Here is a 25,271-nt window from a genome sequence, read left to right as displayed (position 1 = left end):
TGGCTAGCCCACCTAATTAGACGGAACCAAAATAACCCGAATTTTATTGGATTAGTTCGAAACTAAATGAATTGGCCCGATAGACATTCCCTACACCTCTATAAGAATCAAGGCCCATTGGGCCAATCTAATCAAATTTGGTCTAAAAGCCCAAGCCCATATTCTAGATTGTTCCATTATATCTTGTGATCACTAGAAAAAACCCTTACTTCATCCTTGCAAGTTGCTAATGGCACGCACTCACAATAGTTTTTGGGGCAAATTAAATTTCTGAGGAACTCTCTTCCCCCTTTTTTTCTTCTCTACCACTCTCCAAAAACAATTCACTCTTTCTTTTTCCCTCCTTTTCTTTCCCTCTCTGTTGCAGCAAATCTCCATTGAAACACTACAGGAAAACCATCTTCTCACTCCCCACTCGTTTTCCAACCGTTGACTCTCTCTTTTCCCTCGCCTCCTCCCCTCTCACTCTTTTCTCTGAATAGACACAAGGTACATTACTTGCATGGTTTTGAGATTTGTTAAATATGTCCTTGCATTTGCTTTAGTTTATGAAAATTCAAGTGCGGAGATGCTTGATTTAGTTTTGTATTATACGGTTTGCCTGTGACTTTATGGCTTCTATGTTTTCGGTCGTTTCTAGGGTTTCCGTTGTTTTCGTTGTGTGCGCTTATTTGACTGCGGAGCGTGATTTTGATGATACCTTTTCTGGTGTGGTAGTGGTATTTGGGAAACCGCTTGTAAATGTGACTCCATGTTTTCGAAATTGAAGTTTCTAGATAATCGCGCAAGCTTTCTTCGCCCGTCAAAACTCTTGTTTGATTGTGTTACATATCTGAGCACTCTCTTGTGCATGTTTGAGCAATGCTTTGTTTCCTTTCTTCAGTTCTTTTAGAGAAAATTCGCAGCATATATTTTTTAGAAATAGCCAGTTTTATGTGAAAAATGAGAATGTGGGGATGATGATGTGATGTATCCTTATGATGGAGCTTTTTCGGTTAAATGGATAATCTAAGTTTTGTTTGGTTGCTGCTGCTTTTTAGGCTTTTTCTTGACATGTGAAAGTGATTAATCGGTAAAAGACATCTGTTCATTTTGGGTATGGTAAGACTGTTATTCAGCATAATAGATGAAGCTTGAAGTTCTTACTCTTGTAATCATGGTTTATGTGTGCCATTTAATTATTGTGACGTCCAGTGCATGTGATTATTGTAGCTTCTTCAATGATACTGTTGTGTGAGAAATAATATGAATTAGATAAGCTCGTATATGGGAAGTTATTTATAAGATGGATGGATGTTATCTTCTCAACTCAATTTTCCCTGTGCTTCTATCTATCATGTTACACACATGTCTCTAGTCTCCTAGTCTTCAACATGAAACTTGTATGCTGCTTTGTGTTGCATTTTTTTCCCTCTTGATGACTTGCTATATTTTGATCAGGATTATTTACTGGCGGTTGAAGCTCTGGTTATTTATGGATTTGTGATCACCTTTGCTGCTTGGATACAACAAGTTCTTGTGAAGGCCAAGCGCTTCGTGGTGCTTGGCCGTTGCTATTAAATCAGCTTCCAGACCACAAGGGTATTACTATTATTTTAAATGTGTTTCCTGTGTTTTTCCATTTATCAGGTATTTGGAGTGTTGTAGTTTGGTTGTTCTTATTATTTGGTATTGGGAGTGTTGGTTGTGCCTTGTGTTTATGTTATATTCTAGTTTATTAATGAGATTAGACTGTTAGCTTACACAAACTTGTAAGTAGTGTTCATGGATAGTGTGATTGCGAATATGCTTGCAGAAGATGACAACTGACGATCTACATGTTTGGTGTACTTAGGTAGTTCATTGTGGAATTTGGAAACTAGTTATTTTCAATGGAGTGCAACAAAGATGAGGCTATGAGGGCCAAGGAAATTGCTGAAAAGAAGATGCAAATGAACGACTTTGAAGGTGCCCGAAAGATTGCTTTGAAAGGAAAAAACCTCTACCCTGAACTTGAAAATATTACCCAGATGCTGAGCATCTGTGATGTGCACTGCTCAGCTCAAAACAGGATTCTAGGATCCGAAAAAGATTGGTATGGAGTCCTTCAAGTTGAAAAGTTGGCTGATGAGGCAATAATCAAGAAACAATATCGTCGGCTTGCACTTATTCTCCATCCTGATAAGAATCGATTTCCTGGTGCCGAGGGGGCTTTTAAGTTAATTTGTGAAGCCAATGCACTGCTTTCAGATCCAGCAAAGAAATCATTATATGACAATAAGATTAGGGTCTGGTCCAGACATGGTACAACAAACCCTCCAAATCATCACACGAACAGAAGTTCTCAGCCAAATAACCAGTACGGAGCTCAAAGCAAAAACACATCTAATGGTTTCAACAGCCTGAATCATTATCAGAATACTCAGTCTACCTCTGTTTTCTGGACATGTTGCCCTTTCTGCAAAGTAAACTACCAGTATCACAGACAATATATCAAAAAGTTGTTGCAGTGCACTAATAGTAAATGCTCGAAGGGTTTTGTTGCATATGAAGTTAGTGCTCCATATGTTTCCCCAGCTGAGGTGGGTCGCCAAGGTTCTCAGCATGTGCCATCAAAACCTGACATACTCAAACCTGATGGTTATCAGGCAAATTGTGAAATTGGTAGGCAAAATGTCAAAGCGCCTTCAATGTCACATGCTGGATCACAAGGGGCTGCCAACATGAAAAATGTGCAACCACAGCCAGGTGTCCGGAAAGGAGGTCGTTCTGAGAGTGTCAAGGTATCCAGTACTGCTGAGGACTTGAATGGCAAAAAGGTAGGCGTAACATCCAATGGGGGACCAGTTCGTAGAGAATCAAGAAATACAAGGACCAAAGGCCAGAAGAGAGGGAGAAAGTTTGTGCTGGAATCTAGTGACGGTTCTGATACTGAGCAAGAGAATCTTGGTGATGCTGCTGCTACTGATCTGAAATCTGAATCTACTCATTCTAAATTTGCACGTAGATCATCACGGAGCAGGCAGCATGTATCGTACAAGGAAGCTGATGAAGATCATCATTCTAGACCTCTCAAGAGAGCTCAAACAACCCAAGAGGCAGATGGGGAAGACTCAAAGCATGGCAATCAAAATACAGTTCCAGGTTCTTCTAAGTTTAAAAACAAAGAAACAGGAGCTGCTCACTCCAAAGAAAGTTTGAAGGACAAGGATGAGGGCTTTGATAAAGAAGCTGAGATCAGAGGGGCAACTGGTGGTAGGTCCAGTGCTCCTGCTGACCCAGTTCAAATTGAAAGTGATTCTGACCTAGATTTATCTCCACGTAAGGATTCAGAAACACACTTTTTGGAGTGTCCTGATCCAGAATTTAGTGACTTTGAAAAGTTGCGTGATGAAAGCCAATTTCGCGCGGATCAGTTTTGGGCATTATATGATACATTAGATAGCATGCCAAGATTCTATGCTAAGGTTAGGAAGGTTGGTTCTCCATTTGAATTGCATATTACATGGCTGGAAGCTGTTCCTATTCATGATTCTTTTAAAAGATGGGTAAAGAACGAGTTACCTGCCGGTTGTGGAAGTTTTAAGATTGGTAAAACTGACAAAATATCAGCGCGCGCGTCACTCTCTCATCAAGTGCATTGTGAAAAAGGCGGAAAGAGAGGTTCTTTTTTTATATACCCAAGAGAAGGGGAGGTTTGGGCTCTTTTTAAAGATTGGGATATCAGTTGGAGTTCCAACCCGGAGAATCATATGGAATTCAGATATGAAATTGTAGAGGTGCTCTCTAATTTTGCTGAAGGTATTGGCATAAAAGTTGTCCACTTGGATAAGGTTGCTGGATTTGTGAGCCTTTTCCAAAGGGGTGAGCAAAATGAGACAAGTTCATTTTTAATAGGGCCGACAGAGCTGTACAAGTTCTCCCACTGTGTTCCCAGTTTCAAAATGACTGGCGCGGAGAGGAAAGGAGTGCCAATAGGTTCCTTTGAACTTGATCCTGCATCCATTCCTCTTAGTCCTGATGACTTGTATGTCGATGGAAAAGCAAAGATGGAGTGTAGAGATAATGGTCCTGGTGTTGAGAGCTCACTGCCGAACGAAAAGGGTAAATCTGCTGTATCAGGGAGTTTTTGTAGCCCACATAAGAGTGTGGATTTGGAAGGGAGGAGATGTGATGACCTCAGGCGATCACCACGAGGAGTGAATATTATGAGGCAAAGCATGTAATCCCCCAAACCACATTTGTTTACCAAGGCTGGTAATGATTTATGGCTAGCTGGATGTGGATTTTGTGTTTTTGCCCCACACATAAAACAAGTGTGACTTTGGCAAACAAATGGTAGGTGCTCTTGATTAGGGTGGTTTTGACTATTTGGCTGTATTAAGGACTAATTTCAGACATTGGAATCCTAGGACCTGTCTTGATGTCTCCTTCTCAAGTGACTTGGACGGTCTGTACATAATTTTTTGTTAGTGCTCATAACAGGAAAATTATCTTGTGTTTTTTTTTCCCGACTTCTGCCTTTAATTATATTTTTCCCCTTTTCAGGAAAATTGTTAGGATTGGCTTTTGACTTTGGAAGGGCTTGCTTTTCATGATAATATTTTTGTTCTTATTATAATTTCATTCCATCTTAATAGATAGTCAATTAATTTTCATGATGGGATATTTTTATTTTCATTATTATAATTTCATTACATCTTGAATTTCTATTTAGATTAATTTTCAAAAGTAAATATATTTTTAATGATTAAATATTTTAATTAATCTTAATAAATAGTTACTTTTCTTTTTAAAAGTAATTATTTCAAATGGATGTGAAATTCAACAGTTTTTGGGCATCAAAGAAGTGATCAGTTGAACGAGTTATCAAGTCGAAAGGAGCTCCAGAAGAAAAATTTTCAGTATCATGTGTATAATTTTGTGGATCTCATACCTTAAAATTGCAGTGGACTGCGGCCAAAATAAAACCATACATTCCTCGATCAAGATTCACCAAACTGCTCTGTGGAGCCATTACATGGAAAGATCAAAATGCTATACTGAAATTGTGGCAAGTTCTAAAACAGAGCTGTGCTTCAATCTATCGAGTATTTAGTTTACAAGGTACAAGCAGCTTTTAAATTGGAACACTGTAATCTGCAGCAACGCTTGTGAAGAAGAAGAACACTGTCGCTCAAAATGAATGACTATCTCAAATATGTCAAGCATATGAATGATGCTTGCGGCGATCTTTATCTTTTGATGCATAAGACGAGCTGTGGTGATCTAAACAAATATCTCCACGAGAGAATAGAAATTAGCATTTAACTTGTACAACTACTAGGGTCCTAGACATACTGAAATATAATAAAGGATAAGCAAAAGTACCTCGAGAAGAATGATGTTTGGACTTCTCCATGCGTCCTGTGTAATTAGGTCAGTTATACGTTAGTTTTAGAGAAGAGTACATATACGATGACTGAAATAATGGCAATCCATTACATTCACTGACCAGAATCTTTTCCTTTGTCCCTCGAACGATGAACCCTCTCCTTAACCTTGTCTCTGCCCCTTTCATAGTCTTCCCGTCCCCGTTCCCTGTCGGATTCCCGCCCTCTATCATGGTCTCTGCCCCTAGTTCTCTCCCTTTCCCTGTCTCTATCCCTCTCCTTTATCCTTTCGCCACCTGTCTCTGTCCTAGTGTCCGATGCCAATTTAGCCTCAGGTTCATCTCTTGACTCGCCGCCATTCGTTATGCTTTTACCTTCGTCGTCACTTTTCTTTGAATCCTTCAATTTGTCGAGAGCAGCTTTAACCAGTTCATCCTTACCAGCTTCTGCATTGACAACAGTGGAAGGTGCCTTTGCAGCATTGGTGTCTTCATTTGTGGTTGTTCCTGCTAATCGACTATCCTGAAAAGAAGTATGAGATACGAGCAGATCACCTACATTTGCTTAATAGCTATTGCAAAATGCTTTGACATGTGTTTTGGTACATGAAACAAAAAAAATAAGAATAAATTAAACAGTATTGTTTTTACCTTTGAAGCAGACTGATGTGGCGAATCCCATGGTCGATTAGTAGGTGTGGCAAAGGAACCCCCTTCCTTACAAACAGGAATATACTGAGCCTTTGGAAGACTGTACAGATGCGCCAAAACTCTGCAAACCTCATCAATTCCAGATTTGTCGGCATCAAATGCTTTCCACCAAGGGGGATTTTCAGGTAATGGCACTTGAGATCTGCGGGCTGCAGCATATACGACACCACAGGCCACAACTTCACTTTTAAATCTGACACACAAGGTTGTGCGCAAACTGTTTGCATGCAACATAAGAACATCATTAGAATTGTGTTAAAAAATGAGATAAATGTCAAGAAGAATTGGTTGAGTGAAAATCTTGGTCCACACATCCACATAAGTACATCCCATATCCAAATTAAAATTGCAATGTCAGACTTTGGATGGAGAATGTGAACCTACTAAGCTATTGATGAAACTAACTTTTCAATAGAACAAATACCAAACATTAAAGTAGGAACGGACAGTCTCACATCATTTATCCAAAATTTCAAATAAATTATATATGGTATAAAAAAATACACCTGTCGTTTGCAAGATTCCAAGCTTCTTGTCTGAGTTCTGGGGGAATTTCCAGTGTAGCAAGGTAATTTGATATGAATTTGTGAGGGTGCTCAACGTGGCAGATGAAACCCATCTCTTTGAGAAGATGCCTTTCTGTTCTAATCAAATCTGCCTTCAGATCCACGTATCTCTGTTAAAGAACAAAAGACATGAATTCAACTCCGCATTATAAAATATAGAAACAATATCAACTCAGGCACATTATAGACTGTGACAAAGAATGATAACCAGAAGAATAAAATAGCTCATAGTGAATCAAAAGTATGAAAACATGCATCTTAGATATAAAAGTAAGATCTAAAGCTAACCTTGGAAGATGTGTCCAAATGCTCTATTGGCAAGTTCTCTCTCCTACATTCCATCCGGTGAAAGACAATCAGTATCTGCCTTGCTTTTCTAGGACTTTCCTCAAGTTTTGTAGCAAGCCAAAGACAACTAGCTGCAACCCTCTGCAAGTAAACGAATCTAGTCTAAGTCACCATGGCATAAAAGATAAAAAAAAACTCACAAATGAAAAATGTGATTAGGCAAAATATGAGAAAAAATTAGCAAACAAAAGAGACCTTGACATTAAACCGAGCAAATGATTTCTTGCAGTAGAAACGATGAAATAGGACTTGACCAGTCGCCATAACAGCTTGTGGTCTGAGCATAGATAAGGAAATAAGAAAGCCAATGTGGAGGAGAAGGGCATAAAATAAAAATAACTGCATTATCACTTTACTATATAATTTTTGCAGTTCAGAATGAAGTTAAGATTTAGTTTCTACATGTAACAAAAACATGTAAAATTATACTACACCAAAGCATCAAAATGACAGAGATCAATTAAAAACAGAAGACTGCATAGCAAAAGGATACAGCTTAAGCAATATGCCGCTCTCTTGTATGAGGTCGCAACCGTAGATTCTAAGTGTAGTTTCAGTGGCCTCGTCGATACCATCTTTACGAGACGGTGAATTCTTCAGCTGTTCTTCTGACAGATAAAATGTGTCAATTGCCGTATAAATCATGTTCTATCTTTCACCAAGCGCAATGATACTTGACCTGCCAAAAATTGTATGAATTCATGAATTAAAGCTAAAAAATGGGAAACCACAGAAAACAGGTAAGCAATCATTTATGTTATTTTCAAAACTCAATATTATTTTATCCAGAGATCAGATCCAAACACAAAGTCCAACGTCCATAACTCATTACCAACTTAAGAAAACTCTTACAGCAAAAATGCTAAGTGTATGAAACATACCCGCACAAGATGTAAATTGCCTCATTCACTAAAGATAATCCAGTTCCAATTTCACCACTTCATCGTTAATAGGCACTTATATGTTCTTAATTCATAATAAACTTCTCATACATAAAATCTTTGACCAATTGATACAAACTTCTTGTCATGTATCAATATCATAACTTGCATCCTAAGGGTCTCCAACCGAACAGCATTTTAGATTATTTTATTTCAGTTTCTCAACAGTAGAAACGCATAAACACATTCTCCTTTTTTATGTTTCGAAGATTTCACGTTAGCCCCTTCTGTTGCGCAGCACTTTTGCTTTGAACATAGATGTGCTTTAGGGCTTAAGAGCTTAGTGGGGGGAATTGTGCTGCTACTGGCGACAGGGCTATGGGGTGTAATCGGTGCCAGCGAGCGGGCGGATGAAGCGGTGCGACGAGAAGAATGAGGAAGCAGTAGACTCGGGTGAGGTTAAAAGAATATTTTATATTGTTTTAAATCATCTACCAACTTTTTATATTTATCAATAATCCCTAATGCACATTTTAAACTACAAGTTTTGATCCAGTTAATGCGGATATCACTAACACGAACATAATTGAGCAACAGAGCAGCACGAAGACTCATAATCAAAAAGAATATTACTACACAATTCTAATAAGAGAGGACGAACATAGCAACCATGATAAAAGAATTCAAGTTTCAAGCTAAACAAGAAACAAAAAATCCACAATTTTACCTGAAGCTAGAGCCGGAAGCCGTTGCAGTTTCTGAAATCCAATGACAGCACCAGTTTTATTGATGAATTGGGAGAAAAGGGGCTGAGGCGGTAGTGCTGAAGAAGGAATTAGAGAGAGAGAGAGAGAGCGAGGGAGGAGTTTATTTATTTATTTTTGTTTTGTCTTTTGAGTTTTAATTTGTTGAGTGGGCCTGATTTAGTTTAATAGGAGTAATAATCTGTTGGGCTTTCCGAAATTGTATTGGATACGTTTTTTATTAAATTAGCTACGACAAATAAATTGAAGATTTTCGATTTAAGTCGGATGTGTTGTAAATATATCTTATGTGTGTTCATACTTGTATAAATAGAGGTCTTTGGCCCTCATATTGAAGATGCTCAATACATATTCTCTTCTCTATTATCTCGTTTCTCTCTTAGTTTATAACACGTTATCAGCATGAGTCTCTAATCAATTGAGTAAATATTGAAGGTATGCCCTAGGAAAGAATCGTGTCTTTCCGATAAGGTAATTCATATAATTGTCGATTATAAGTGTGTTATTTGAATTGTTAATTTTTTTCCGAACACTCGAACCCATCAATATATATTTTCTTCATATACATCGATTTGTGAATTGATTCAATCAACGATTTTAATTGTTTCATTAATTATGTTGAATGCGTTGATCCAAATTGAAGTGAGTGCATGCATTGTGATTAATCTCCTTAAAGTTGATTATATCACTCTAACCACCATTATTGTTAACTGCATCGGGCTTGTTGGCTTATAGAAAAGGGTGATTTCCATGGGTGATGGATTCCTTCACTTACTTTCACGCATATGGAGTAATTGATAACATATTCATTTGTTGAGATGGATTCAATCATAAAATTAACCCATTTTAATTATTGCTTTATAAATCATATTGCTCGTGTGATTAATTTAAATCTTGATTACTTACCAATCAAATTGGATATTGTTTAACCAATGGATGTTTTGAATTGCTTTTACATATGATTATCGAAATTGTTTCGATTAATTGCTTTGTCTCCATAGCCTATTACTTGAATATATATTCTCATATTACTTTTCTAATTTTATGTCAATCCATATAAATACGCATGAATAATAAAATACGTTCTTTTTAATTGATTTCTTTTACTTAATCAATTGAATTGAATATTATTACATCTATGGAGGTCTTAAGCCGTTTCTGCATAAAGATTTACTTAATTGCTTGTATTTGATTAGATTATCAATTACTTTAATATTTTATCAAATTCATTCTTTTATAATTTCTTTTAATACGATGAATTGATATTCATTTAAATAAATCAAATCAATTTGTTTAATGTAAAGTTTATTGGTATATATCAATTTCTATGCCAAATTCAGTATTTTTTGTGCTCTTATTTAGAGGTTTGACATGTTATATTCTGATATACTATATATATACAGTCTATTTTTTTTTTTTCAAAATGATCTTGAAAATTAATTGATGTTATTTAAATAGCACAAGTAGCATTCCTGAAGAATATTACATTCAAGATCTTAAATTGATGCTATTAAAGTAGCATAAGTAATATTCCTAAAGGATATTACATGCTTTTGAAGAGCAATTCATATTATATGCTCACGAAAATTAAACCTTGAGCACAAGTAGTGTTCTGAATAATATTACATGCAAGATCTTAAGTTGATGCTATTAAAGTAGCACAAGTAATATTCCTGAAGAATATTACATGCTCTTGAATAGAAACACATATTACATGCTTTTGAAAATTAGACCGTGCCCTAAAGGCCAAATGGTTGTACTCTTTTTTCCTTACTAAGTTTTTTTCCTACGAGGTTTTCTTAGTTAAGGTTTTTAACGAGACAACTAGTGTAATATATGCGTAAATATATGTCTTGTACTCTTTTTCTCTACCGAATTTTTCCTTTAAGGTTTTTGCGGAGAGGTTTTTAACAAGGCATAAACATCTATACACTAACATCATATGGAATCTTATGATATTTGTCTTGGTGATAGTGACAATACACAAATTATTCTTCAAAAGAAGTATTTCCTTAAATTGACATTAGTTGAGCATAATGTTAACACAATGTCAGGTGCATCAAACATCATTGAAGGCTCCGGAAGAGCTTGTATCATTTTATCAAATGATACTAAATTAGATATTAAAAATGCCCTATACGTCTAAAAGGAACTCACTAAGTTTCAAGGATATCCGCAATAATGGATACCACATCGAGAAAATTGCGGAATGTAGCAATGAATATCTTTACATAAATTCTTTTGTTTTAAGCTATAAGCTGACAAAAGAAAAATTAGCAACACTACCTTCTGGAATGTATTACACATTCATAAAAGCAATTGAGACAAACCATGTCATGAACGTAAAGTTCAATGATACAAAAAGCGTTAAGCTTTGGCATGATAGGTTTGGACATCCTGGAGCGACTATGATGCGCCGAATAATCAATAATTCATATGGGCACAACATAAAGAATCAGAAGATTCTCTCTACAAATGAATTCCCATGTGATGCTTGTGCGCAAGGCAAGTTAGTCATTAGACCTTCATATACGAAGGATAATACTGAATCTCCATCTTTCTTAGAAAGAATTAAAGGAGACATTTATGGACCTGTACATCCACCTTGTGGACCTTTTCGATATTTTATGGTATTAATCGATGCCTTTTATAGATGGTCACATGTATGCTTGATTTCTACTAGAAATGCAACATTTGCTAGACTACTTGCTCAAATCATAACATTAAGAACTCAATTCACAGACAATTCAATTAAAAGAATTCGTCTTGATAATGCTAGTGAGTTTATGTCTCAAGCATTTGAAAACTATTGTATGGCTATTGGAATTGAGATTGAACATTCAGTCGCTCAGGTCCATACTCAAAATGGTTTAGCGGAATCGTTTATTAAACGTCTTAAAATTATTGCTAGACCATTACTTATGAAATCAAAACTCCCAACTACTATTTGGGGTCATGCCATATTCCATGTTGCAACATTAGTTCGACTAAGGCCATCAACCAATCATGAATACTCTCCAATGCAAATTATCTTTGGCCGAGAACCTGATGTTTCTCACTTACGAACTTTTGGTTGTGTGGTTCAAGTCCCAATTGCACCCTCCCACAACGAAGAAAAATGAGTCCCCAACAAAGACTTGGGATATATGTTGGATTTGATTCACCCTCGGTTATAAGGTATATAGAACCTTTAACATGTGATTTATTTACTGCACGTTTTGCAGATTGTTATTTTGACGAAATGACATTTCCAACATTAGAAGGAACAAATCTACATCCAGAAAAGCACAAGTAACTCTCTTGGAATGAGAAAAACTTATCACATTTTGATTATAGAACAAATCAGTGTGAACAAGAAATTGAAAAGATCATTCATTTGCAAAAGATTGCAAATCAAATTCCTAATGCTTTTGTAGATACAAGAAAAGTGACACAATCTCACATACATGCTGCAAATACTCCAGCTAAAATTAATGTCCTTGAAGGACAAATAAATTTGGCAGCAAATGAGTCTAAAATTCGTCAAAAACGTGGTCGACCAGTTGGTTCCAAAGATTCTATGCCTAGAAAAAGAAAGGGGCAAGATGGAAACCAAACAATGACGAAAACGACTAATCAACCAAATGAAAGCGATGTAATTCCTAAAGAATTACAAGTATATGAAAATCATGAGATCTCAATAAATTATTTACATCAGGTACTAGAGAGAGAAAATATCATTGTTGATGATATATTTGCCTTTCATATAGCTCTTCATGTTTTAAATGATGATCCTCAACTAAAATCTGTTGCATAATGCAAATAGTGACTTGATTGGCCAAAGTGAAAAGAAGCTATAGAAAGATAATTAAATTCCTGTGATAACCGGAAAGTATTTGGATATATAGCCTTAACTCCGGAATCTAAAATCCATGTTGAATACATGTGGATCTTTGTTAGAAAGAGAACCGAGAAAAATGAAGTTACTAGATATAGAGCAAAACTCGTAGCACAAGGTTTTTCTAACAAAAACCAGGAATTGATTATGAGAAAACATACTCTCCTGTAATGGACGCTATTACTTTCAGATTTTTGATTAGTCTGCCTGTGTCACAAAGGCTTGATATGCGCCTTATGGATGTAGTAACTGCTTATCTATATGAGTCATTAGAAAATTACATATAAATGAAAAATCCCGAAGGATTTAAAATGCCTAAAGGATTGCAGTCAAAACCCAAAAGCATGTATTCAATTAAACTGCAAAAAAAAAAATCGTTGTATGAGTTGAAACAGTCTAGTCGTATGTGGTACAATAGACTGAGCGAGTATTTTTTGAAAGAGGATACAAGAATAAAGATATCTGCCCTTGTGTTTTTATTAAGAAAACCGAAAGTGGATTTGCAATCATAGCAGTTTATGTTGATTATTTAAATTTAAATTGGGACTCCTGAAGAGCTCAATAAAGCTGCTAAATATTTAAAGAAAGAATTTGAGATAAAAGATTTGAAAAAGACAAAGTTTTGTCTTGGTTTGCAAATGGAACGTATCCGTGGAGGAACATTTATCCATCAATCTACATATACAGAAAAAGTGTTAAAACGCTTTTACATGGATAATGCACATTCATTTGCATCACCAATGGTCGTTAGATCTCTTGATACTAAGAAATATCCATTTCGACCAATTGAAGAGGGTGAAACAATACTTGGTCCAGAAGTACCATATCTAAGTGCAATTGGAGCGTTGACTTGTCTGACTAATAATACTAGACCAGATATAGTTTTTTCTGTCAATCTTTTAGCAAGATTTAGTGCTGCACCCACTTTGAGACATTGGAATGGTGTTAAGCACATTCTACGTTATCTAAAGGGTACCATTGACCTTGAATTATATTATCAAGAAAAATCCGAAAATACTCTAGTGGGGTACTCGGATGCAGGATTTTTATCCGATCCACATGAAGCTAAGTCACAAACTAGATACGTTTTCACATGTGTTGAAACTGCTATATCATGGAAGTCTGTGAAGCAAACCTTGACTGCAACATCCTCAAATCATTCTGAAATCATTGCAATCCACGAAACAAGTCGAGAATGTGTATGATTGAGAAATGTGACGAGTCATATCCAAGAGTCGTGCGGGTTAGCTTCATCAAAGGCCAAACATACTGTTTTATATGAAGACAATGCTGCTTGCATCGCGCAACTCAAGGAAGGACACATCAAAGGCGATAAGACGAAACATATTTCTCTCAAGCTCTTCTACACACACGACTTTCAAAAGGGATGGCGATATCGACATTCAACAAATTCGCTCAAGTGATAATCTGGAGGACTTATTCACCAAGGCATTACCAACCTCGATATTCAGAAAGTTGGTACACGAGATCGGCATGCGTCGACTCAAAGATATTCAATGATTTCAAGTTCAGGGGAAGTAGTTGTACTCTTTTTCCTTCGACTAGGTTTTGTCCCATTGGGTTTTCCTAGCAAGGTTTTAATGAGACAACATTTTTTGTTTTAGGGATTGGTCAATCAAGGGAAAATATTGTAAATATATCTTATAGATTTATCTTATGTGTGTTGACCAAGAAATCTCCCTAAAACCCTAGCTTCATACTTGTATAAATAGAGGCCTTTGGCCCTCATATTGAAGATGCTCAATACATATTCTCTTCTCTATTCTCTCTAGTTTATAACAGGATGTAGGATGTAGATGAATTATTTTTTTTGTGAGGAAATGTAGATGAATTATTGAATACTACTCCCTTCGTCCCACTTCAATTGACACTTTTGAGTTGGGTACGGAAATTAAGAATAAAGGGTTAAGAGTGTAAAGTAGGTAGAGTCCACTTGTTTTATTTGACTAGATAAAGTAGAGACCACGTACTATTTTAGGAAAATACCAATTGAAATGGGACAAACAAAAAAGGCAAGTGTGTCAATTGAAGTGGGACGGAGGGAGTACTTATCTCGTGTGATTGTGAGAAGCAATAATGTTTGCGATTTTTTCTTTTAGAAATTCTAGTATATATTATATAGATAATATGCAAGCAATATATATATATAATTAAATGCGAAAAGGAGTTGTATAAAATTCAACTTCATTAAATATTGAAATTTGTAAGCATTCGTTTAAATTATACTCCCTCCGTCCCACGAAGCATGACACGTTTCTAAAAATGGCAAAAAATTTACTCTTTATGTACATTTTCACTTTTTTCACCTACCACACTTAACACACAAAATACCAATTTCTTAATTCCCGTGCCGAAAAGAAGTGTGTCATGTTTCATGGGACGGAGGGAGTACTTATTAAAGATCGTGATTAATGGAAAAGAAAATAGAAGTTTATATTGTGTGTTGATAAAATATCACCCACAAAGTGAATAAAATAAAGCCTTTTTGATGCGCAAAAAAAAAAAAAAAAAAAAAAGGGATTTGAAGTTCTTTTCCTTGATATAAGAGAAGCAATTTGCCAGATTGAACCAAAAACAAAAGAATGAAGTGTTACATTGCAATTTCTATTTATTGATTGAATATTTTGCAAGTATTTGAAATGTGAATACCTAGCAAGGCAGGTCGCAATTTATGATGCATGCTATACTCATTCGATTTCTTATATCCCCAACTCAAAAACAATATTATTGTGATTTTATATGCACTTAACATAGTAATTTACTATATATAGTACAGACAAGTTACGCTTATTTATTAGCATCAAAAACTATTACTTATCCATAATGGGCAAGCATAACGTGTCCACTACTGATGTGATAATTTTAACTAGAGTAATATATGAATTCCAAGTCGAAAAATAAAATTCATACTAGTATAAAATTTGTGATTAATAGTTCATGCTTGTAAATTTAGGAGCTGTACACTTTATTTAGAGGAGTTCGACCATCTAGATTCTAGATCAATCTTCATCAGATTTGCTGCAAAAGTAGTTCACCACGGATTATTTCGAAAATAATGAAAAATCTACATGAAATAAAGACATTAAAACTATGTTTGCAAGTTCGACCATCATAAAATTATAATATAACCCACAAGTTATATGCATAGTTTTATGGAGTATTTTTGTGGGAAAATTGTTATAATCTTAGAGTTGAAAATGAATTAGGGCTATGTAACGGCAAATAAAGTATATGCATAGGATTTAGGGTTTAGAGTTTAGGATGAGTTATGAAAAATGTGCAAATGCCTCCTAATGTATTAGGCAAAATTTAAAACTTTTTAAATTAGATCTTTATGATTAGAAAATCTCACCCTTCCCTCAATTGCATAAAGATCATGTCCTCAAATTTCAAAGGACTCACCCTTCCCTCAACAGCATAAAAGATCATCCAAAAGAAAAAATTCTCAAATTTCAAATGACTTTTCAACCAATCTTCTTCCTGCTCAATATTTTTCCAAAAAAATAACAAATAAATAGATAATTGATGACAAATCTAAGGTGTTCTCCCAGAAAGTGATCTAAAACATCTACCTAAAAAATTAGTGTTAATAGGCAAAAATGCCATATTTATTATGTTGTATATAAAAAATGTCCTACTTTATAAATTTAAGTATTGGGTTAAGTACCAAATACCCCCCAACGTTGGGGCCCCTATCGCGTATAGGACCCTATAGTCAGGGTCCGCGCTGTTTACTACCTCAACGTGGCTATACCTAAGCAAATCCCCCCCCAACGTTGGGCCCCTATCGCGTATAGAACCCTATAGTCAGGTATTAAGTACCAAATACCCCCCAACGGTGACTTAATGCAGGGGGGTATTTGGTATTTGAGGGGGGGATTTGCTTAGGTTTAGCCACGTTGAGGTAGTAAACAGCGCGGACCCTGACTATAGGGTCCTATACGCGATAGGGGCCCCAACGTTGGGGGGGGGGGTATTTGGTACTTAACCCTTAAGTATTTTATGCTCAAATTATGTGAAGTACTTATTTTATCTTTTAATGTTGATGGGTTTGGTTGATTTTTTGTGAAAGTCTTACACATTTGACCGATTTGACAACTATCGGTCATAAAAGTCAACGATTTGATAGCTATCAATCAAGAGTATATATGACCGGTAGGTGGCTAGATCATGTGACCGGCCGGGCGGACATATGATTTCACCAGACGGACACATGATCTGGGTGGCTAGATCATGTGTTCGATCGGTGATTTCATGTGTCAGCCGGGTGAAATCATGTGTCCGCCTGGTCGGCCATATGATCTAACCATCCACCGATCATATATACTCTTGACTGATAGTTGTCAAATCGTTGACTTTTATAACCGATAGTTGTCAAATCGGTCAAATGTGTAAGAGTTTCACAAAAAATCAAGTAAATCCATCAAATCAAGTAAATCGAAGGCTCACCGAAGGGGCGAGGGGCGTTCGGTGGTCGGAGATGCGAGGGGTGCTCGGCGGTGGTCGAAGGCTCGCCGGAGAAGCTGGATTGAGAGAGAGAGACGAGAGAGTGAGATAGGCGGAGAGGACGAAATTTGGCAGAAATAAGATTAGGGTTTTTTTGTCTCTTATTTATACCTTAATTAAGGTGCAATTAATTAGTGTATCTTATGTCCTAATTATTTCATTTTTTAGAAATGTGTCTTTATTATTGGGACAACCCAAAAAGAAAAGTGTGTCTTCATTAATGGGACGAATGGAGTACTTTACTATCATGAGATCAAATCAGTTGAGGACTTGAGGTATATTTGTGAATGATAATTATGATATGGACAAATCAAATTTGGGTAAATGTATTCACATCCATGTCCAGATCGTGCTAGCTACACATAGTAATATTTATTTTCATTGATTGAACGCATTTGAATCATTTGACAAAAGGTGATCATGACCATTTTTTGACATTGATGGATTTAAATTTTGAATTGAATACACGTACAACCGTCTAGTCTAATTTACCTAGACACACACATTATAAATGTTGTTTAATTTACCCATCTTAGACTATATATCTTAATTTATTTATTTTCTATATTGTTTAGCATATGCTTTATCTGTCTCCAAAAAATATGCACATCTTGTCATTTTGAATCATCTCTTTTCATTTTACTCCTATCTTTCATACTTATTTATAAAAAAATCATCATTATCCATCATTACTTTTTGTTAAAATACCATAACACTATATAAAATAGGACCTCTTCTCCACTTATCTAATACTCCCTCCGTCTCTCAAACATCTTCTTAAGGGAGTGACACGAGTTTTAATTAAAGTTAATTCTGTATTTAATGAGTGGAGAATGAGTTCACAAAAAGTGAAGATTGTAAGAGTAATAATAGTGAATGTAATTATTTCTAAAAGTGGATTAAGAAGATGTTTTGGAGACGGACCAAAATGAAAAGAAAGGAAGATGTATGAGGGACGAAGAGAGTATTTCTTAACACTCGTGTGTCACTCATATTATTCATATTTTTCAGAGACGGAAAAAGTATCAAAAATCATACAATTTTAAACGATGTTGTGGAAAAATGTAAGGGGAGTTGGCCAAAAATCAAAGATATCTATACATGTCAAGGACAACTTAAGCAAGACTTAATTAAATGGAATTGAGTGGAAAAAATATATACAACAACGACATGATGAGATAAAAGACGACTTTTGCATAGTATTCCAAATTCCCATGTTCACAAACCTCTAACGTACACTCGAACTTTGAGGATGCCTCAAATTTCTGATACTTGATTTAGAAACAATTCGAAAAATATCTCAAATTGTCAGCTCAATTTGCCGATACAAATTAATATAAGGGATATTTGCCTTAAAATACACGAACTTTTAACAAATTCTGATTTATCCCATAATCTTTAAAATTTGAAAAAAAATACACAACCTTTCGATTTTTTCTGATTTTTCCCACGGGCATAAAACACTCTCAAATAGAAGTTGATTTTAGGACTTTTGACTTATATTTTTTGATACATAAGCGTGGGGGATAATAAAGGTGCCATAATAAAGCCGACGTACACGTTTAGGTATCAAAAAATCTAAGTCAAAAGTCCAAAAATTAATTTCTATTTGAGAGTGTTTTATGCCCATGGGAAAAATCAGAAAAAATCGAAAGGTTGTATATTTTTTTTCAAATTTTAAAGGTTATGGGAAAAATCAGAATTTGTTGAAAGTTCGTGTATTTTACGGCAAATATCCCTTAATATAAATACATCGAACTTAAAAACATTTTATCAGTGTTCTATACTTACGAAAACGAGTTAACATTATTTACGAATATTACTCTCCCTATTTTTGCATTTTATTTAAAATTACCCCAACCTTTAAAATATGTGAAGGTAAAGGGAATATGAACAAATCGAACTTTGATTTTTATATAATTTATAAAATTAATGATTTCAATAACAATTTATGAAGTATTAAAATAAAAATAAATGTCTAAAACATAAAAGATAACGCTAACGAATGCTAAACGTGAACGGTGCTCACATAAGGAGTTTAAATAAGGTATGTAGCATAACATTTATATATATATAATTAGCCCGACTTTTAATTATATAACTAAATTTATGATGGGAGAAAGTCATTTCACTTTATAGGTGCCTACGCTCCAATTCAAATGATAGAATTAATATTAACATTAAAATTTAAAATATTTGTATAGATTATTTAAAAGATCGATATTGTTTTGGACAAAAACACACACACGAAAGATTGAGATATATAGAAAGTAATATCACCCTACACGCTAAATGAAAAATCAAATGTTACTAAAAGAGTTAATATATAAAACTATCCACTTTCGTATTATAAAGATAAAAATTGTCCACTAAGATAAAAATAATAAAAACTGTCCACTTTTTGATTGAAAAGACAGAAATACCCCTTACTTTAAAATTTAAAAAAATGGCCACTCATTTATCTCTTTCTCTCATCTCTCTCTTCACCTTCACGTCTCTCTCTCTCTCTCCCTCTTCCTCTCCTTCTCGTCCTCGCCGCCGCTCCACCACCGCTCCACAGTTGCCGCCCACCACCACCGCTACACTGCTGTTCTGAGACGGAGGGAGCCGCGCACGCAGCAGCGTTGCTCCGCCACTGCTGACTCGCCCCACCCCTGAATGGGCAGATCTGGCGCGGGTAATAGAGGATGGGGTCGGACGGCGGTGGGTGGCGCGGAGGCTGGTGAGGATCTGGTGGTTCTGGCGGCGGAGCTAGGGGGTTTTGCTGCGGAAACCCTAGATCTGAAGCGGTGTTCTCGGATTCGACGGAAACCCTTGCAAAGGGACGAATCAACTCACACTACTCACAGAATCTTCATCTCCTCGCAAAATATTTCACTCCTTTCGTCGGCATCACATTCATCAATCGACAAAATGAAGGTAATTTACTACAAAAACTGGAGAATTCCCTTTTCCTTACTCCTATTTTCGTTTAATTGATTAAATCGCTTCAATTCAGCTTAATTAATTTCGATTTGATGCAGATTAAGATTGTGGTGAGGGTGTCGATGAACGACGAGAAATCCCGATCCAAAGCCCTAAAAATTTCGGTGGGGATATCGGGCGTGGAATCGGCGGCGCTGGCGGGGGCGTCGAAGGATCAGGTGGTGGTGGCGGGAGAGAGAATCGACGCCGTGGAGCTCACGCGGTAGCTGAGGAAGGGCGTGGGTCACGCGGAGCTTGTGAGCGTGGGCGAGGACAAGAAGGAAGAGAAGCCCGCCGCTAGGATGGAGGCACCGGCGCCGGCGCCGTCGGTGCCCCTCTGGTCCAACAGCTACCACCCGATTTACGAAACGAGGCCCAGCGATACCTGCACGATTATGTGAATTGAGGGGTGGATGATGATGATGAATATCTGGGGAATTTGAGTTCCATTTTTTTTAAGAGGAAGAAGAAGAAGTGGTAATATGTTGTGGTAAAGGGAGCTCATAATTTTGGGTTTGTAAATTAGGTGTTTAATTAGCCTCTAAAATATAATATTTGGGTTTGTAAGTAGGTGTTGAAATCTCTAAATATAATATATGATGAATCAATAATCATGAACGAATGAATCTAGAAACAATAATCATGTTTCTAATCATATATGAATGATGTATATGTAGATGATGGTCAATGCTCAAGACCTAAGTTTGAGTTCATTTCTTGGAGGCTCGAGGGGTTTCTCAATCCCCATTTGTGCAAGCCTCTTATCTTCTCTTGCTGCTTCCTGAATCTTCTTTAAAGGAATGGGAAAGGGCTTCTTCTTCTTCTTTGGCAATACTGGTGGTAGATCCACATTTTGGGGTAATATCTCATGCTTCCTCACGCCACGACGATAGTTAGTCCTTCTATATCAGCAACAAAATATTTCTGGTCTCAATCTGGAATTAGTATTGGTATACACAAGGCGAACCTGAAACTACAAAAGCAGCTGTCAACCTACTTCAGGACAATATTTTAAGTAACCTTTCATTTGCTATTCACGAATTAATTCTTATCAAGATTAAAGCTAAAAGATCTCAACAGGTCACTGGGAGTGGCAAACTAACAAAGTGTGCTTGTGAAATAAACTAAACGGGGCACAAAGCAGAAGGCAGGGGCACACAGTTTACATCATCAAAGGGCTAATCTTCTTTGATATTAATGAGATGCAAAATAAATTATCAAATCAAGATGTAGGTGATGAATCTTTAATACAGGCAACTTCTAGGTGATCTACTTTGATGAGACCAAACATGTTTAAAGTCACCAAGCAGCCATAAACAAGACAAGAAATGACAAACATGCTTAACAGAAACAAGAGAAATATGCAATTGCAGAAGGAGAACCTTTTGTCCATGGAAAATTGATCTTGGAACTGGAGTATCATACGTCTTAATTTCTACCGGACCTAGTGAAGCTTTTAGTTTTATTTTTTTTGTGAATAATAATTCACATTTGTTTATGTTTTAAATATCTGATTTCTCTCTCTTTAAGTTTTGAAATAGATTTCAATTGCTCTCTCTCATCTAGTGATTCTTTTAGGATTAGAAGTTCATTTTCAATACTTCGAGAAATAAAAAATTGATTAATGTTCTTGAATTCACAGCCACATATATGAATTCACAACTTAATATTCTTGAATTCACGACCACATCTATGAATTCACAACTTTATATTCTTGAATTCACAACTAAAACTCGAATTCACAACTTCATATTCTTGAATTCACAACTAAAATAAATTGTGGTTGTGAATTACATTTTAGTTGTGAATTCGACTGGTTGTAAATTCACAACCAAAAAATTCTTGCTATGTATTAAATTTTGGTTGTAAATACACAACCAAAAAATTCTTGTTGTGAATTCGACTGTTTAGGGTTTAGGGTTTAGGGTTCAGGGTTTAGGGTTTAGGTTTTAGGGTTTAGGGTTCAGTTCAGTTTCAGTTTCAGTTCAGATCAGTTTCAGTTCAGTTGTGAATTCACAACTAGGGTTTAGGTTTAGGGTTTAGTGTTTCAGTTCAGTTCAGTTGTGAATTCACAATCGTAACAATTCACAACTAGGGTTTAGGGTTTAGATTGAGTTTAGGATTTAGGGTTTAAGGTTTAGTTTTTAGGGTTTAGGGTTTAGTTCAGTTGTGAATTCACAATCGTAACAATTCACAACTAGGGTTTAGGGTTTAGGGTTTAGGTTTTAGAGTTTAGGGTTTAGTTTTTAGGGTTTACGGTTCAGTTCAGTTCAGTTGTGAATTCACAACTAGGGTTTAGGTTTAGGGTTTAGTGTTTAGGGTTTCAGTTTAGTTGTGAATTTAATGTTTCAGTTCAATTCAGTTCAGTTTCAGTTCAATTGTGAATTTAGTGTTTCAGTTCAGTTGTGAATTCACAATCGTAACAATTCACAACTAGGGTTTAGGTTTAGGGTTTCAGTTTAGTTGTGAATTTAATGTTTCAGTTCAGTTTAGTTTCAGTTCAGTTCAGTTGTGAATTCACAATCGTAACAATTCACAACTAGGGTTTAGGTTTAGGGTTTAGGGTTTCAGTTTAGTTGTGAATTTAATGTTTCAGTTCAGTTCAGTTGTGAATTTAGTGTTTCAGTTTAGTCGTGAATTCACTATCGTAATAATTCACAACTAGATTTAAGAATTCACAACCAGGTCGATGAATTCACAACTTAATGTTCTTGAATTCACAACTAGCTCGATGAATTCACAACTTAATATTCTTGAATTTACAACCAAATCTATAAATTCACAATCAAAATAAATTACAGTTTTAATTGTGAATTCAAACTTTAAAAACTCAAATTCACAACCAAAATAAATTCTAGTTGTGAATTAAATTCAGGTTGTGAATTCGACTGATTGTGAATTCGCAACCAACATAAATCTGGTTGTGAATTCGTTTGTCGCGAATTCACAACCAAAAAATTCTAGTTGTGAATTCGACTGGTTGTGAATTAAATTTTGGCTGTGAATTCGACTAGTTGTGAATTCACAAACAAAAAATTCTGGTTGTGAATTCTCAATTTACAACCAGTGTGAATTCACAACCAAAAAATTTTGGTTGTGAATTCACACTGGTTGTGAATTGCGGGATTTTTTAAAGGGGTGATGTAAAGTGGACATTTTTTTTTAATTTTTAATGTGGAAGGATATTTTGGTAACAGTGGCCATTTTTTAATATTTTTATCTTAGTGGACAATTTTTAATTTTACAATATGAAAGTGGCCATTTTAAAAATCCACTCTTACTAAAACATGTGTTAATAGTTTTAAATAATCATTTTATTTAATAAAACACTAATGATAATCACAAAAATAAAAATATATTAATTCTAATAACCTTTTTCATATAAACTAACAATTGCACCTTATGAAATACGTTTTTATATTTCTACATTTATATAAAATTAATTCTAACTAAATTATCATAATTATAAATAGAGTCTCATTTTGAGATAGCCATTTTGAATAGTAAAACACAATATTTGGTCACCCATCCAAAAAACACAAAATTTGGTCATTATTTTACGTTTTAAGATTGTTTTTCCCTTATTCAGGACGGATCGGATTCGAGTTTTCGCGCGGATTAGGTACACTTGGCACTATTAGTGCCAAAAATACTAAAAAAAAAACAACTAAGTAAATTGGTATTTTTGACACAAATAACAATATTAGTGCCAAAAGTACCAACATCAATTTAAAAAAAAATCAAGTAAATTGGTACTTTTGGCACAAATGGTAATATTAGTCTCAAGAGTATCATTCGATGATTAAACTTTAAATGAAGAATCTAAACCCTAAATGGAGAATGCAAACCCTAAATGAGAAATCTAAACTCTGAATGGGGAATCTAAACCCTAAATGAAGACAAGACAATATATCAATACAAGTATATGATACTATTGGCACTAAGATGGTCACTAGTATCATTGGTGCATGTCACTATTGACATTAATTAATAATGGCAAGCGTACCAACATGATTTTTTTTTATTGGTACTTTTGGCACTAATAGTGCCAAGTGTACCTAACCTGCGTGCAAACCTAAATTCGGTCCGCTCTAATTAAGGATAAAACAGTCTTAAAACGTGAAAATAGTTAGATTTTGTGTTTTTTAAATCAATGGCCAAAATTTATGTTTTCTTCACGTGGATGTATTGTTTCTTATATAAATATGTACTTCTTATGTTACTGTTTTTTTTTTTGATAAATTAAAAGTATTAAATAAAGAAATTTAAATGCCGCCCCATAAGAGTCTCGAACCCAAGACCTTTGGCCTCAAGCATTAACCCCTTATCGCTTGGCTAACACACGCACACATCATAATTATAAATATAATTAAAAATTAATTTTAATTGAATATATTTGAGCAAAATATTGAAAAAATAAAGAATATTTCATCATAATAAAAATAAAAATTAATATTATGAAAAGGCAAAAAATAAAAAAAAGTTAAAAAACTAAAATTAAAATAAAAAATAATTAAAAATAGATTTATGCAAAAAAAAAAGGTGAGAGATGAGAAAGAATTTTTAAAAAATTTAATTTTTAAATAAATACTAGTATAAATTTTACATTTTAAATCAAATATTTACATAAACATATCAAAATAAAGTTATAATCGTAATCTTTAATTTGATATGCATATTAAACATTTTATAGTTAGTCGAATTTCATAAATTTAGAAAAAATAAGAAGATAAACAAAAAAGTAAAAAAAAAATATATATTTTACAAATAAATTTTCAATTTTATTATAACTATAAAATTTTCATTCAATTTTAAAATTAATTTTAAATTGGAAATTATCTTTTTAATAATATTATAGATTATAGATAGACTAATTTACCTATAATATATTAGTAATTAAAAACATTAAGGGTGCGTTCTCTTTGGTTGTAAATTTATCATAGGAAAATGAGGGAAAAACAAAATTTCACCCTTTAAATCTTTCCAATCTTTTTCCTCATTTCCTACTTAACCCTTACTTATTCCTCATTTACATTACAAATGAGGGATAATATTATCTCTCCAAAAATGGTGTGATAATATTATCCTTCATTTGTAGTGAAAATGAGTAATAAGTAAGGGGTCAAGTAGGAAATGAGGGAAAACAAAGGAAGATTTTAAGAGTGAAATTTTAGTTATCCCTCATATTCCCATAATAATTTTACAATCAAAGAGAACGCACTCCAATTGCAAAAATAAATGAAATTTCAAGTGCTCCCATCTCATCACCATCTCGTCGCGCCG

General features: G+C 34.9%; 3 protein-coding genes across 6 annotated transcripts; 2 read left to right on the top strand and 1 right to left on the bottom strand.

Annotated features, from left to right (window-relative positions):
- Nucleotides 1-208: 208 nt before the first annotated feature.
- Nucleotides 209-4,486, top strand: LOC130986874 (uncharacterized). Of its 3 annotated transcripts, none has more exons than XM_057910416.1 (3): nucleotides 209-489; nucleotides 1,441-1,629; nucleotides 1,835-4,486. In XM_057910416.1, exon 3 carries the CDS (start codon nucleotides 1,872-1,874, stop codon nucleotides 4,203-4,205), a length of 2,334 nt encoding a protein of 777 aa, XP_057766399.1. In that variant the 5' UTR covers nucleotides 209-489; nucleotides 1,441-1,629; nucleotides 1,835-1,871; the 3' UTR covers nucleotides 4,206-4,486. The 3 variants fall into 3 exon arrangements, with proteins under 3 accessions (XP_057766399.1, XP_057766402.1, XP_057766390.1); XM_057910407.1 differs by having other exon boundaries at nucleotides 210-489; nucleotides 1,441-1,581; XM_057910419.1 differs by having other exon boundaries at nucleotides 1,441-4,486.
- A 447-nt stretch (nucleotides 4,487-4,933) lies between these two features.
- Nucleotides 4,934-8,753, bottom strand: LOC130986890 (cyclin-L1-1). 2 transcript variants are annotated; one of them, XM_057910439.1, is made up of 9 exons: nucleotides 8,584-8,753; nucleotides 7,469-7,654; nucleotides 7,171-7,252; nucleotides 6,916-7,056; nucleotides 6,568-6,737; nucleotides 6,002-6,278; nucleotides 5,474-5,873; nucleotides 5,350-5,385; nucleotides 4,934-5,247 (listed from the first exon to the last, which is right to left on the bottom strand). In XM_057910439.1, exons 2-9 carry the CDS (start codon nucleotides 7,618-7,620, stop codon nucleotides 5,183-5,185), a joined length of 1,323 nt encoding a protein of 440 aa, XP_057766422.1. In that variant the 5' UTR covers nucleotides 7,621-7,654; nucleotides 8,584-8,753; the 3' UTR covers nucleotides 4,934-5,182. The 2 variants fall into 2 exon arrangements, with proteins under 2 accessions (XP_057766422.1, XP_057766414.1); XM_057910431.1 differs by having other exon boundaries at nucleotides 4,934-5,259; nucleotides 8,584-8,738.
- A 10,929-nt stretch (nucleotides 8,754-19,682) lies between these two features.
- Nucleotides 19,683-20,632, top strand: LOC131008899 (disease resistance protein RGA5-like). Its single transcript, XM_057936007.1, has 2 exons — nucleotides 19,683-19,943; nucleotides 20,048-20,632. Exons 1-2 carry the CDS (start codon nucleotides 19,683-19,685, stop codon nucleotides 20,213-20,215), a joined length of 429 nt encoding a protein of 142 aa, XP_057791990.1. The 3' UTR covers nucleotides 20,216-20,632.
- Nucleotides 20,633-25,271: the final 4,639 nt, after the last annotated feature.

Source organism: Salvia miltiorrhiza, chromosome 1 (assembly GCF_028751815.1).
Source record: "Salvia miltiorrhiza cultivar Shanhuang (shh) chromosome 1, IMPLAD_Smil_shh, whole genome shotgun sequence".
Classification (NCBI taxonomy): domain Eukaryota; kingdom Viridiplantae; phylum Streptophyta; class Magnoliopsida; order Lamiales; family Lamiaceae; genus Salvia; species Salvia miltiorrhiza.
This window is presented reverse-complemented; position numbering and strand designations above follow the sequence as displayed.

What these genes read in the sequence shown, in the direction of transcription:
- LOC130986890 (XM_057910431.1), bottom strand. Translation starts at nt 7,620, where the DNA reads ATGATTTATACGGCAATTGACACATTTTATCTGTCAGAAGAACAGCTG. An exon ending in TTGCTCGGTTTAATGTCAAG is followed by an intron (nt 7,057 to 7,170) that starts GTCTCTTTTGTT and finishes GTTTACTTGCAG; the next exon opens with AGGGTTGCAGCTAGTTGTCT. An exon ending in TGGAATCTTGCAAACGACAG is followed by an intron (nt 6,279 to 6,567) that starts GTGTATTTTTTT and finishes GCATGCAAACAG; the next exon opens with TTTGCGCACAACCTTGTGTG.
- LOC131008899 (XM_057936007.1), top strand. Translation starts at nt 19,683, where the DNA reads ATGGGCAGATCTGGCGCGGGTAATAGAGGATGGGGTCGGACGGCGGTG. An exon ending in CATCAATCGACAAAATGAAG is followed by an intron (nt 19,944 to 20,047) that starts GTAATTTACTAC and finishes GATTTGATGCAG; the next exon opens with ATTAAGATTGTGGTGAGGGT.
- LOC130986874 (XM_057910416.1), top strand. Translation starts at nt 1,872, where the DNA reads ATGGAGTGCAACAAAGATGAGGCTATGAGGGCCAAGGAAATTGCTGAA.